The sequence below is a fragment of the Cervus elaphus genome, chromosome 5 (assembly GCF_910594005.1).
Source record: "Cervus elaphus chromosome 5, mCerEla1.1, whole genome shotgun sequence".
Taxonomy (NCBI): Eukaryota; Metazoa; Chordata; class Mammalia; order Artiodactyla; family Cervidae; genus Cervus; species Cervus elaphus.
The window spans coordinates 24,444,167-24,458,874 of record NC_057819.1 but is presented as its reverse complement, the minus strand read 5'-3'; the positions used below and the strand labels follow the sequence as shown (position 1 = coordinate 24,458,874).

Below are 14,708 nucleotides of genomic sequence, written 5' to 3'. Positions count from 1 at the left end.
CTTTTGAGTTTTATTGTTGGAGCAGAGATGCTCTTTACTTTTCTACCACTGGTGTGAAAAATTGTTTTCCCTGAAGCTGATGTTCTAATGCTGTTTCTCTAGTCTGCTTTTTCCTTTAGAGATGAGCCAGTTTGGGCCCAAGAGTTAAATTGTGTTTTTCCACTTCTTCTCGAAGTGTGAACAGTTCCTTTTGATCTCTTCCCTTTAGAGTGGAAAAATATGCCTGGCCTTTTTCCTCCCCAGAGGCAGCGGGAAGTAGCAACACCACACTGATTGGGTTCCTTCATTCTTTTACTATGTCTGTACCCAAAATAAAATAAAAATCCGCTGGAAACCCACAGGGGAGGGAAAAAAGGTGCATAAGCAATGGGGCATTTGGAGGCCTATGCATATTCAGACAGTTTAAGGCATAGTCCTTGAAATTCAGGAACATTACAAACTGTAGTCTTGTCTTTTAGAATTAAAGAAACAGAATATATATATATATGTATATGTATATATATACACACACATATATCCATGTATGTGTATATATATATATATTATCATATCCAAAGGCTAAGCCAAATGAACTAATTATAAAATGATCTGAGTCCTATAAAGGAAAAGTAAAATCTTACATAAGAAATAGAAAGTTAACATAAGGAAAACGGTTATGTAATTTTAAGCTGATAAACTTCTACGCCTTCTTCTGGCATACGGCTAAATGGGCGTTTTTGATTTCACATGAAAACCAAATTAACAAGAATCTCTACAAGCCTGTCTCTAAAAGATGTAAAAGGCTCCCTAACTAGCTCCTAAGGCCTGTCCAGACGTGGTGTTGGTGCTGTCCCCAGGCTCAGCTGGTCAAGTTCAGATGAATAGAAGAAACTCACTGTGCATGCTGACATAAGATCTCTCAGGAACATGACTGACATGTGATGAATGGCGATTGAACCAAGAATGTCGAGGACTAGAACTCGAATGTCTTGTTGCACAAAGATTGAGGCTTACATGGGAATTTTGATCTTTTCGCGGTTAGAGGAGACGATCCTTGCAGAGAGGAATGAGATTCCTGTTGCTTGGGGCTCAGTGTTCTCCGCCTGAGAAATAGGCTCACAGGATCTCATAGGGCTATGCCAGTTCACAAACCGCCAGAGTGTAAGAGTAACCCTAGAAGGCATGGGCTTGTTGGAGAAGAAGTGCAGAGTGAGGATTCTTGCTCAGTGCCCAGGAAAAGGTGCGTGTGTGCTCAGTTGCTGAATTGTATCCGACTCTTTGCGACCCCATGGACCGTAGTCCGCCAGGCTCCTCTGTCCATGGGATTTCCCAGGCAAGAATACCGGAGTGGATTGCTCTTTCCTTCTCCAGGGGATCTTCCCGACACAGAGAAAAGGTACCCCTTGCCAAGAAGAGAGAACTCATGCAGACAAATGTCATATGATATCACTTTTATGTGGAATCTAAAAAAATGATTCAAATGAACTTACCTACAAAAACAGAAATAGACTCACAGGCACAGAAAACAAACTATGGTTACCAAAAAGAAAGGCAGGGGAAGGATAAATGAGGAGTTTAGGATTAACAGGTACACACTACTATATGTGTGTGTTAGTTGCCCAGTCGTGTCTGACTCTTTGCGACCCCATGGACTGTAGCCCTCCAGGCTCTTCTGTCCATGGGATTCTCCAGACAAGAATACTGGAGTGGGTTGCAATTTCCTTCTCCACACTACTATATATAAAAGAGATAAACAACAAGGACCTACTGTATAGCACAGGGAACTATATTCAGTATCTTGGAATAACCAATAATGAAAAAGAATCTGAAAAGTTATATCTATATGTATATATATATGTGAATCACCTTGCCATGTACCAGAAATAACACAACATTGTAAAGCAACTATATGTCAGTAAAAAATAAAAATCAAAAAGGAGGGACTTAGGCACAGAAGGCTAACATACAGAACAAGGAGATGAAGATGCTAGTGTGGATTCCAGTTCCTTCCTTGCTGGTCCTTCTTCATGCTTCCACAGACTCTGGGTGAGGTTCTATTGAGCAGGAAGCAGAGGCAGCCCCACAGAGCTTACCGTCTAGAAGAAGGATGAAAGGGTTGAACAGCTATAAGGAACAGCAAAACTGCAGTGGTGTCAGATGCCCCGAAGGAGAGCCCAGGCCTTTCTTTGCTGGGCTCTGAGGGACCATCATGTTCTTAGCTCTGAAAGCAAATAACAGAGGCAAACAGGGAGGTCCCAAAGGACACAGGTTGAGCTGAGCTCTGGAGGAAGTGTTTAGCAGGGAAGATGCATGTTTGGGAGAGTGTGTGTGTGTGTGTGTGTGTGTGTGTGTGTGTGTTGTGCGTACATGTGTTCCATTGATGGAGCTCTGGGGGTGTCACTGGGGTCATCATAGCATTCCAGACACACACAGAGGCCAGGATAACCTTGGGAAAGTGACAGGAAGTGAAAGAAAGCAAGAGCCACAGCCACAGTTCTCTCAGTCTCTTTATGCCCCACATTAGGCATCTAGTTCCCTGGCCAACAGTTGACTGCTTACATCGGAATCCTTTTGTGTGAATTTAGACCAATTGGAACATGAACACGTGGACTCGGGGGTTGAACATCCTGGGTTCTAATCCCACCTTCGCCATTTCTTAGCTGTGTCAAGTAACAGAACCTCTCTGTGCCAACCACATAGTAGAGGAAATCTGAATGCACGTTCAGTGATTCTGTGAGACTTCATAGATGCATACTTCTACAGTGCTAGGACAGTTCTTGGTGCATGATGAAGTTTGTCAAATACAATATTATTCATGATGAATTTGCTCCCCGGCCCTCTGCATCCCATACCCCCTCTCCATCACATTCAACCCCTCGAAAGTCTGGGTGATGGAGGACATTACCTGGGCTGCCGTGACCCCTTGGCTGGTGCTAAATGCTGGGCTTTCTAAGCCTAAGTGGGGGCGGGTTCTTCGCAGGGAGGCTGGGGGAAGGCGGTCTGCACAGGCGTCAGGATGTGATGGCGGGATACGTTTGCTCTTCCAGGAGGCGGAAATCCTGAACACAGCCATCCTCACCGGGAAGACGGTGGCCGTGCCCGTGAAGGTGGTCTCTGTGGAGGAGGATGGCGCAGTGACAGATCTCAAGTCCGTGGAGTGCCGATCGTCTGATGAAGATGTCATTAAGGCAAGTTGACACCCCCGGTCCCTACAGAAATCCGCTGTCTTGTCGGCATCAGTGCTGGTCAACCAGCTGGGACCACAGGGTCCCCGTGGACCCCCCATCCCCCATCCCACTCTAGTTATCCCGCTGCTCCCATTCCCAGGATGTGAAGGAATGGTGCTTCAGGGGGTGGTGGGGGTTGGGGGGTGGTGGGGAATGTTAGTCCTGGTCGCTGATGCTCCTGACCGTCTGTGTTTCCAAATGCTGTGACCTCTTGCGCGCCCCTAGGGAGGATGGCTGAGGGATAAGGGACCACCATCCGAATAGAGCTTACTGTCCCCCCGCTGACCGCACCGGCTGGGAAGGAGAGAGAAGGCAGCATCAGAAACTAGGTCGACGAGTATGCGGCCACGCTCTAGGATGATTTCATAGCACAAAGCATTTTTGGAGGATTGGTGAGGATTCACAACCCAGTTCCACTCCCCTGGCTAACCAGCAGGATTCTCCATGACTTAGGGATGGAGTGACCAGCTCTCCCAGTCCCTAGTTTAAATGCTGAAGACTCCTTCCTTCTCTCTGGCTGCTTCTTTCACCTTTTAAATTGAATGCAAAAGTGATCTTAAACAAAGGCCCTTTGGGGGATGCATTGCCTGGGAAGGGACGGGGCGCCTAGTTTGCTCTGCCAAGCAGCTTATCGTGTGATGCCAGTCAGCAGGGGAGAGGGGTTTGTCACGCTGCTGCCACCCACTGTGCAGACAGAAGCTTCTTGGCACCTCCTCTGAGCCAGCCTCCCAGCAAATGCCCCAGGCTGGGAGGGATGCAGCGGAGAGGGCGGGGGACTCCCATCCTTGTGGTCCCAGGACTAGTCAGAGCCCACCAGCCTTCCTGCTTGTTCTGCTCAAGGACTGAAGGGCCTCTCTGACCCCATGTGAACCCCAGGGAGCATTTCCACCCACGAGAAGGCAGTGGACAGACGCAGATTGAGTCGTCGCTGAGCACTGGGTCCAGTTTCAGATGTTGGGACCACAAGGTAGAGGCACCCGGTCCCTAGTGTCCCAGAGAGAAGGCAGTGCTGCCAGATGACCGGGCTGACTGACGCATTGTACAACATCCCACCCAGCATGCCCTTCACCTCAGTACATGGCACATCCATCTCCCCGCGGCTCAGACCAGTATCTTGGCACATCCTTTAAACCAGCGTCTTAGCACATCGCATATTACTTGTTCTCTCTCTCTCCCCACATCCAGTCCTTCAGCAAATCCCATTGGCAGTGCTTTAGAAAAACACACCCAGGAGCCAAGCAGTCCCCACACCCACCACCCCAGCCCAAGCCACCGTAACTCTCCTGGGTCAAAGCAGTGACCTTCTTGGCTTCCCAGGGGCCGCCTGCAGCAGCTGGGGTGATTCACGTGGAGGCCTAGTGATGTCAGTCCTTAGCTCAGAACCAGCCACTGGCCTCCTCCCACCTCAGAGGTAAAGCCAAAGGGTTTACCAGGACAGGGGAAGTACAGCCCAGCCGGCTATGCCTGCCTCGACTCCAACCTCACTCTGGCTCCCTCTTGCCACCTCTGTTCCAAGCACCCTGCAGACTTCGTTTTTCCTCTGACAGTTCAGACACCCTTCTGCTCCGCCAGCTCCTAACTCTCTTCCCTTTGATGGTTGCCAGGCATGCTCACCGCTTTATCTTCTTGCTAAAGTCTTTCCTGAGGAAGTTTTATATATATATATGTATGTATGTATATATATATAAATTATATTATTTATTTTATTCTTGGCTGTGCTAGGTCTTTGTTGGTGTGCCCTGGCTTTCTCTAGCTGCAGCAAGCAGGGGCTGCTCTTTAGTTGTGGTGCATGGGCTTCTCATTGTGATGACGTCTCTCGTTGCAGAGTGTGGGCTCTAGGGCCTGCAGGCTTCAGTGACTGCAGCACAGATGCTCAGTATTTGCCTTTCCCGGGCTCTAGAGCACAGGCTCAGGATTTGTGGGGCAGGAGCTTGGTTGCTCTGCAGCACGTGGGATCTTCCCGTCTCAGGGATCAAACCTGTGTCTCCTGTATTGGCAGGTAGATTCTGTACCACTGAGCCACCAGGGAAGCCCCCTGAGTAAGTAGTGTAAAATTTTGTAAAACTCAAATGCCATTCGATCTAGCTTATTATTTACTGAGGATCCTCTCCAGCACTAAGGAAACTTTTTTTTTCAAGCTTATTATTTCTTTTTAAAAAAATTTTTTTTTCATTTATTTTTATTAGTTGAAGGTTAATTACTTTACAATATTGTAGTGGTTTTTTTTTGCCATAAAAACTCTTGAGGGTGAATGTACAGAAGAGAAAGATCACAAAAACCAAAAACAACCCTGGGGAGGTCTCTTGCTTAAACTTGCACCAGCTTCCAGTTTGCAACATTGTGGGTGTCGTTTTATATTGCAGACAGTCTTTGTTGGTTATTTACTATGAATTAGGTAAATCATCCACAGTAAGTTTCTTCCTGTTTGTGCCGCTTTTAGGAAGTACTACGGATTCCTGCAGTGGACCGGAAACTTTGTCCTGCAGCTTCCATTTGTCTTTTTTCTGATAATAATGACCTGATATTCTCTAAAAATCCCTCCACCGAATTCATACAAGTTTTTTTCCCTTTTTTTCCCCCAAATTTTTTATTTTTTTAAATTTTTATTGGAGTACAGTTGCTTTACAACATTGGGTTGGTTTCTGCCGTACAGTAAAGTGAATCTGTGATATGTGTACCTCCATCTGCTCTCTTTTAGATTTCCATCCCATTTAGGTCACCACAGAGCACTGAGTGGGGTTCCCTGTGTGACACAGTAGGTTCTCATTAGTTACCTCTTTTATACAAAGTAGTGTGTATACACCAATCTCAGTCTCCCGATTTATCCTAGCCGCCCTTTTGGTATCCATACGCTTGTTCTCTACATCTGCGTTTCTATTTCTGCTTTGCAAGTAAGTTCATCTCTACCATTTTTCTAGGTGTCACTTATAAGTGAGATACGGTATTTATCTTCCTCTTTGAGACTTAACTTCACTGTGTGAGAGTCTTGAATTTTTTAATTTTTAAAATTTATTTACATGTTTTCTTCCAGTTTGATTGGGATGTCGTTGATATACAGCACTGTATAGGTTTAAGGGGTCCAGCATAATGATTTAACCTACATACGTCACGAAATGATGACCATGATAAATTTAGTGAACGTCCATCACTTCACATGGATACATAATTGTGTGCTCAGTCGGTCTGAGCCCGCCAGGTTCCCCTCTCCATGGGATTCTCCAGGCAATATTGGAGTGAGTTGCTTCTCACTCCAGGGGGATACATACATAAAGAAATAGAAAAAAAGTTTTTTTTCTTGTGATGCTCACTCTTAGGATTTTCTCTTCTAACAACTTTCATGTGTAACATACAGCAGTGTTACTTCTATTTATCGTGTTGTACATTACATCTCTAGCACCTATTTATCTTATAGCTAGGACTCTGTATCTTTGGTTGCCTTCATCCGATTCCCTCTCACCTCACCCCACGCCTCTGATAACCACAAATCTGATCTCTTTTGTGTCTCTGTTTGTTTGTTTTTGAAGTGTAATTGACCTGCAACACCATGTTAGCTTGTGTTATGCGACAAAGTAATTTGAGATTTCTATATATTTCAAAATGATCACCATGGTAAGTCTAGTCACTATGTCATCACACAAAGATATTACATAGTTATTGACTGTATTCCCATGCTGTGTATTTCATAACCATGACTCATTTATTTTAAATCTATGCAATTTAAATAGTATGGTGTCCAACCCAGCTCCCAGTGGCCATGTGACCCACAGTGGCCAATCAAAGCACTGCATCCCTCCAGAGACTTTCACTGGCTCAGGGGGAGACATAGTACTCAATCCCAATCAATGGGATGCAATCCTGAGACTTTGGTTGAAACTCCTATAAGAGAACATATTCTCTCCATTTGTTCTTACTCCTTATCCTTGAGAGGATATGCCAGAGTTATTAAGTTCCATCTTTTATTTATTTATTTTTTTTAAGTTTTGGTTGCCCTGGGTCTCTGTTGCTGTGTGCAGGCTTTCTCTGGTTGCTGCAAGTGGAAGCTACTCTTCACTGCAGTGCATAGGCTTCTCATTGCAGTGGCTTCTCTTATTGTGGAGCACGGGCTCTAGGCACACAGGCATTAATAGTTGCAGCACATGGGTTCAGTAGTTGCAACTTGTGGGCTTAGAAGTTGTGGTGCACAGGCTTTGTTGCTCCTCAGCATGTGGAATCTTCCTGGACCAGGGATCAAACCCATGTCCCCTGCATTGGCAGGCAGATTCTAGTCCACTGTACCACCAGGGAAGTCCAGACCCCATCTTGAGAAATGAACTTGCCAGGGAATTAGAAATAATAGAGGAAGTCAGAACCATCGTGCAGAAAAATCAGGAACTTATGATACTACTTAAGACCTCGAATCCCACAACACTACTGCCTAAACATAAAGTAATGGAGTCCTTTGTGTGTAAAGCAATTTCTGTTCGCCTTATAATACCAGTCACCAAAGAGGTCCGGGTTTATATTTGTGCCCTAAAGAGTACAGAATGACTTGGGTCATCTCGGGAGTCCATGAAATCATTGTCAGAAATGCGGAGACTCAAGGAAAGTGGAAAGCCTTCCTGTTCAGTTTCACGTCCATCCGCAGGCCTCACCAGCTGGTGCACAACTTGAAAATCAAACCCCACAGCCTGCCCAGCTGTCGGCGTGCTGCTCTATGAATCACTGGTGTTGAAAGAGAATCACTTGGTGTAGATAATGTTTTGGTGCCATTCGGAGGCCCTTGAGAAAGAAAGCCAAGGAATCCTTGGAGAAGCATCTCAACACCTGCTCTGAGGCTCCTGGGAAATCTCTGAGCAGCAGGTCTGTCTTTAAAGCCCCTCTCCCCCACCCCACATCTTTTTATTTCTTTTGCTTTCTCTTCTTTCCCTAGCCAGAGGCCCAATAAGCTCTTGTATTCTCCTCCCTCCATACAAAACCACCTCTCAGGAGATCCACTGGAAAACTCATTTGGCCTGAATCGTAAATTACATGAAGGCATGTTACCTTGTGTCTCCCAAGGCTGCTGGGTTTTTAAGAAGGCAGCGGGTCCCTCACGGATGCATTTCAGATATTGATGAGAATATCTATTGTGAGTCTTAGGAGTTGGAAATAACAGGAAATTCCACCCACACTGACTTAAGTTTAAATAGGAAAAAAGTGTGGCTGACGTCATTGGAGAGTTCAGTCAGGACAAATTTCTGAGGGTTTTGTTCAGATCCACAAGAACATTCTCTCTCTCTTTCCCACTCCCTCACATATAGCCACACTTTCTTGGGGGTTTCATTCTGACAGAGGCTGCCCTTGTGGGAGCAAAATGGATGCCTCAGAACTGGTTCAAATCCAACAGGAAAGAATCTACGTCCTCCAGGCCAGTCCAGTGCAAGTCCTGGAATATGTTCTCATGGGACCTGTTTAGGTCAGCTCCTCATCCTTGAAGCTCAGACACCCTAAAACACTGATTGTCCAAAGCCTACATCACTCCAAAGGACACGAACTAATAAAGGAGGCATTGTGGGGAGAGGGACGGGCCCTCCCCCGCCCTGGGAACCCTATGTGCCCTTACCACGGAATACGGTGGGGTCCTCCGAGAAATAGAAACAGCATATACCACATACAGCCACTTAGGACTGGCAGAGCTATGGAGCTTAGGACCCTTAAGAGCCCCAAAGTTGCCCTGTGGAGAGTGGCTGTACGGCAAAGTCAAACTACACTTTTACACATAGCAAAGAAGACTGATTTGGGCTCAAGAGTCACTCCTGAAATGCCTGCTGAGTTGTTTTTTTTTTTTTAATTGAAGTATTGACATGAGAGTTGAACCATAAATAAGGCTGAATGCCGAAAAATTGATGCTTTTGAATTGTGGTGCTAGAGAAGACCCTTGAGAGTCGCTTGGACAGCAAGGAGATCCAACTAGTCAATCCTAAAGGAATTCAACCCTGAACATTCATGGGAAGAACTGATGCTGAGGTTGAAGCTCCAGTAGTTTGACCCCCCTGCTGCACAAAAAGCTGACTCATTGGAAAAGGCCCTAATGCTGGGGAAGACTGAAGGCAGGAGGAGAAGGGGACGACAGAGGATGAGATTGTTGGATGGCTTCACCAACTCAACGGACATGAGTTTGAGCAAACTCCAGGAGATAGTGAAGAACAGGGAAGCCTGGTGTACTGCAGTCCATGGGGTCTCAGAGAGTCGGACACAACTTGTCAAACATGACTTAATGACTGAACAACAGCTGATTTACATTGTTGAGTTAGTTTCTGTTGTACAGCAAAGGTATTCAGATACATGGTAATGGAATATAGAGAGATACATATTTTTATAGATATACATAGATTCTTTTTCATTTTTTCCATTATGTTATTACAAGATATTAAATATAGTTCTCTGTGCTATACAGTAGGATCTCATTGTTTATCTGTTTTATATATAGTAGTGTGTATCTCTAATCCCAAACTCCTAACTCATCCCTCCCCTACCCAACATGTTCCCTTTGGTAATCATGAATTTGTTTTCTCTATCTGTGAGTCTGTTTCTGTTTTGCAAATAAGTTCAAAAATTAGATTCCACATATAAGTGATGTCATGTGATATTTGTCTTTCTCTGTCTTTCTTTACTTAGTATGATTTCTTGGTCCATCCATGTTGCTACAGATGGCATTATTTTATTCTTTTTTTGATATATTCCGGACTTCCCCAGTGGCTCAAAAGGTAAACAATCTGCCTGCAATGCAGAAGACCCACGTTCGATCCCTGGTTTGGGAAGATCCCCTGGAGAAGGAAATGGCAACCCACTTCAGTACTCTTGCCTGGAGAATTCCATGAATAGAGGAACATGGTGGGCTATAGTCCATGGGGTCACAGGGTCAGACAGGACTGAGAGACTAACACTTCACTTCAGTGTCTATATACCACATCTTCTTTATCCATTCATCTGTTGGTGGACACTGAGTTACTTCCACATCTTGGCTATTGTAAGTAATGTTTCTGTGAACATTTGGGTGCATGCATCTTTTCAGATTAGATTTTTCTCTGGATATATGCCCAAGAGTGGGATTGCTGGATCATATGGTAGCTCTATTTTTAGTTTTCTAAGGAACCGCCATACTGTTCTCCATAGTGGCTGCACCAATTTACATTCCAACCAATAGTGTAGGAGGTTTCCTTTTTTTGCTGAGTTGTTTTTAAAGTGTTCATTAACTGCTCCTAAACAGACAAGTATCTTCCCCAAATGGCAGGAAAGTCCTCCGTTACCAGTGAAGGGAGGTCAGCCCCTGCACATCGCAGCTGGATTCAGTGAGCCTGCTTCAGCATCTTCTAATACTCTGACCGCGTCAGGACCTACCCCGCTTTCCAGCAGAAACTCACAAGGATTGGAAACTGGGCTTAATCAAGCCTGACGTGTTCTCCCAAGGCTAATCCAGGCAGAAGTCTTCCTGCCACAGGAGCAGACCGCCACTGCCAGGGGAAGGAGGGCGATTTTAGGACTGGAATGAGACACTTAACAACCCCGAGAGAGGAAAGGAGTAGCAGAGATTGCCTCTCCAGCGGGGCACTGTGCTGTGGGCTACAGGCTATGGCTTGTCCTGGCAGTGGCCTTGCTCCAGAGGAGGAGAGGGGCGCAGTGGGGGCCCTGCCCGCCATGCAGCCCGCTTTCGGGACCCCTGCTGAACTTCCCATCCCCTGATCAGTCACAGAGAGAGCCACAAGGAGAGGGCATCCTCTTGTGTCCCTTCTTTTTTTTTTTTTTCCTCAGTCTGCTGATCCTTTAACCAGGGCTCATCATTTTTGTCCCCTCCCAGAGAGAAGTGGCTCCTTTTTTCAGTTTTATTTATTTAACTTACTTGACTCCATGGGGTCTGAGTTGCAGCACATGGGATCTTTATTGCATTATGCAGGCTCCTTCATTGTGGCATAAAGATTCTCTCTAGTTGTGTGTGGCCTTAGTTGCTCCATGGCATGTGGGATTTTTATCTCCCCAACCAAGGATCAAATTCACGTCCCCTGCATTGCAAGGTGGATTCTTAACCACTGGACCACCAGGAAAGTCCCCCAAATGGTTGCTTAAATACCAGCCACGGAATCGGGAAATTGTGTAGATTATGCCTGTTCAATCAGTCCTGCTGCCTCCCCTGCAGACTTTCCCTGTATTACTTGCAGGGGAAGAGCTCCTGGGAAGCGGTTCGGCTGTAAGACATGGCATCTTCCAAGAAGGAGCGTGATGCTTTTCAGGCACTGATATGGGTGATGCACTTTTCATTTGGTGAACACATATCCCTTGAGATCCTTTATTGAGCAAGGCTGTTAGATTAGAATAACCTCTCAGTATTCCCCTTCTTCAATCCGTCTTGCACTCAATGGGTAGTTATTTGTTGCTGTTGTTTCCTCAATATCATTTTTCAGCATTTATTATTTTTTAATTTTATCTTTATTGAAGTATACTTGATTTACTATGTTGTGTTAGTTTTAGGTGTACAGCAAACTGATATGTGTACATATGTGTGTGTGTGTTTGTGTATCAGATTCTTTTCCCTTGCAGTTTTACAAAATATTGAGTATAGGTCCCTGTGCTATACAGTAGGTCCTTGTTGGCTATCTAATTTATATATAGTAGTATGTATCTGTTAATTGGGCTTCCCAGGTGGCTCAGAGGTAAAAAATCCATCTGTCAATGCAGAAGACATAGGAGACATGGGTTCGGTCCCTGGGTCAGGAAGATCCCCTGGAGAAGGAAATGGTGACCCAGTCCAGTATTCCTGCCTGTAAAATCCCATGGACAGAGGAGCCTGGCGGGCTACAGTCCATGGGGTCCCAAAGAGTTGGACACGGCTGAGTGACTGAGCACACATATCTGTTAATCACAAATTCTGAATTCATCCCTCCTCCCCCCCTTCCTTCTCCCTTTGATAACTGTAAGTTCATTTTCTATGTCTGTGGGTCTGTTTTGTGTATAAATTCATTTGTATCTGTTTTCTAAAGCTTCTACCTATAAGTGATATCATATGATACGTGTCTTTCTCTGCCTGGCTTGCTTCACTTAGTAGGATAATCCCTAGGTCCATGTATGTTGCTGCAGATGGCATTATTTCATTCATTTATGGCTGAGTAATACTCCATTGTATAAATATCCCACACCTTTATCCAGTTATCTGTCAATGAACATTTAGATTGTGTCAGTGGTTATTTTTAAAGTAAACCTCACATATAGGAGTAGAATCTGTAGCTTCAGAGTGGGGTGAAGCCCCCTGCTGGATGCAGAGTCTGGACTCATATTTGTCCCCCCCGCCATCGTAGAGACACTCCTGGATGCAAATGAAGCAGCAGAGGCAGAAAAAGAGCCTGTAGGCTACACGGCATCATCTCTGCCTGTACATCCACCGCCCTCTCTCTTCATGTGGCAGCATCCTATTTGGACACCAAATAACAGTGTTCCTTCCCTGAAGTTGACTTACTAGTGTCAGAACATCTTTATTGCCTGATTGAGAATAAATGTTTCAGTTTAGAGAAAACAATATTTCTCTTCCTCAAACCTAGACCCAGTGTTTAGACCCTGATTCTCTTCCTTTCCATCCACTTGCCAGTTTCTAATATATAAAGCATCGTTCCAGAGTTGTCAGTAGATCTTGACTCCTGATCCAGGTTAAACATGAGAAGTATTATAATAATAATAGAAATAGCAATGTTTTCATGTATCCTGGGTGTTCATTACACAGCAGGTAGCATTTCTTTGATCCTCACAATGACCCCAAGAAATAATGTTATTTTTATCTTATATTTCAGATAAGAATATTGAGGCACCCAGAGGTTTTTTGTTTAAACTGTAACAAAATACATATAAGATTACCATCTTAATGATTCCTAAGTGTCCAGGGCAGTATTTGCAAGTACATTCACATTGTTGAGCAACCGTCATCAACATTCATCTCCAGAACTCTTTTCTTCTTGCAAAGCTGAAATTTGGTACCCATTTAAACACCAAGTCCCACTTAAGCACTAACTCCCTCTGCCCCTGGTAGCCTCTATTCTACTTTCTGTCTTTGTGAATTTGACCACTCTAGGCACCGCGTATTAGTGGAATCATATAGTATTTGTCCTCTGTGTTTGGCTTATTTCACTGACTGTAACATCCTCCAGGTTCATGCATGTTTTTGCATCGGTCAGAATTTCCTTCCTTTTCAAGGCTGAGTCATATTCCCTCGTATGGACAGACCATTTATCCATTCATCCATCAGTGGGAACTTGGGTTGCTTCAGCCTTTTGTCAATTGGCTGCTGCGAACACAGTTTTTTTTTGTTTGTTTTTGGGGGGACTTGCGGGGGTAGGTCATTTCCAAATGAAATAAGATACTAAAGCATTAATTATTGAATGTTGGCTTCCCTTTGCAGAGAGATTAAAGGTATCTAGGAAACTAAAGGTACTGAGTGCCACCCTGAGATATTCTCTAAAGAAACCACATGTTTAAAATTGTACATGCTCAGGATTTTCTAAGATTGGATTAAATCTGGTTGGATTTTGTTGGGAGTGGGCTAGGGCAAGATTTGGTTTCTCCCTGCAGAGTTCTCTTGGAAAATGAATGCACAGAGTTTTAACACATCATCAGAAACCAAGATCCATGATACCCATTTCCAAGGCCTGTTTTGTTTCTGCTTCCATCACTCATCATTCAGGATAGGGGTTGGCAAACTACGGCTGCCATGGTAACAAGTTGGGACTATCCATCCATTTATCAGTGCTGCTTCAGCACTGCTGTGGCAGGCCTGAGTAGCTGCGAGAGCAATCGCACAGTCCGCAAAGCCAAAAATGCTTACCATCCATTTCTTTACAGAAAATATTTGCCCACCTCTGTTCAAGGACTCTGATCAGGCTTTCCTTCTGTGGGTGATCATTTACCATGGCACATGGAAGGTCCACACTCCCAGCCAAAAATAACTCCTCCACACATGAACACTTGCAATCCCTCCAACAAGACATCATACTATTGCACTAACCATTCATTCTCCCTGCACTCCTTTGTCAAACTGAACATACTTCTGGGAGAGACTGTATATATATATCCCTTCCTGAAAATTTTTGTCAGAATGAACTTGCTTAGATCAACTTTGCTCTTTGGTAGTCAAAATCAGGACAAGCAGAGATTCTGCCTTTTGGGGAATGGGATAGATTGGGTCAGAGAGGGCAAACCAACCTTGCCTTCCATCCTGGGTTAGCCAAGAGCAGCATCAGCAAACATACCTCATACAAAATACTCAGCATCACCAGTCAAATATAACACATCTTTCTATTATGTTCGGACATTCCTGGGAACTCTTCTCAACACCATCAGTCATGGATTTAAGAGATGAAACCTCTTCATCATCTTTGACCTAGAATTTACACAAAGGATCTTGGAAAACATTTAGACCAAGGATCATCACCCTAGAAAACAGGATACACACAATAACTTAAACGTGTAAAGGAGAGAGGAAATAGCGGAGACCACAGCAAACTG

General features: G+C 44.6%; 1 protein-coding gene across 1 annotated transcript in view; it reads left to right on the top strand.

Moving 5' to 3' along the window:
• The window catches only part of TMEM132D (transmembrane protein 132D), an 835,380-nt gene that overhangs the window by 705,752 nt on the left and 114,920 nt on the right, over positions 1-14,708 (top strand). Inside the window, exon 5 of the mRNA XM_043902103.1 lies at positions 3,027-3,167. Within this exon, the coding sequence (XP_043758038.1) occupies positions 3,027-3,167 (141 nt within the window). The remainder of the gene's footprint in view (positions 1-3,026; positions 3,168-14,708) is intronic.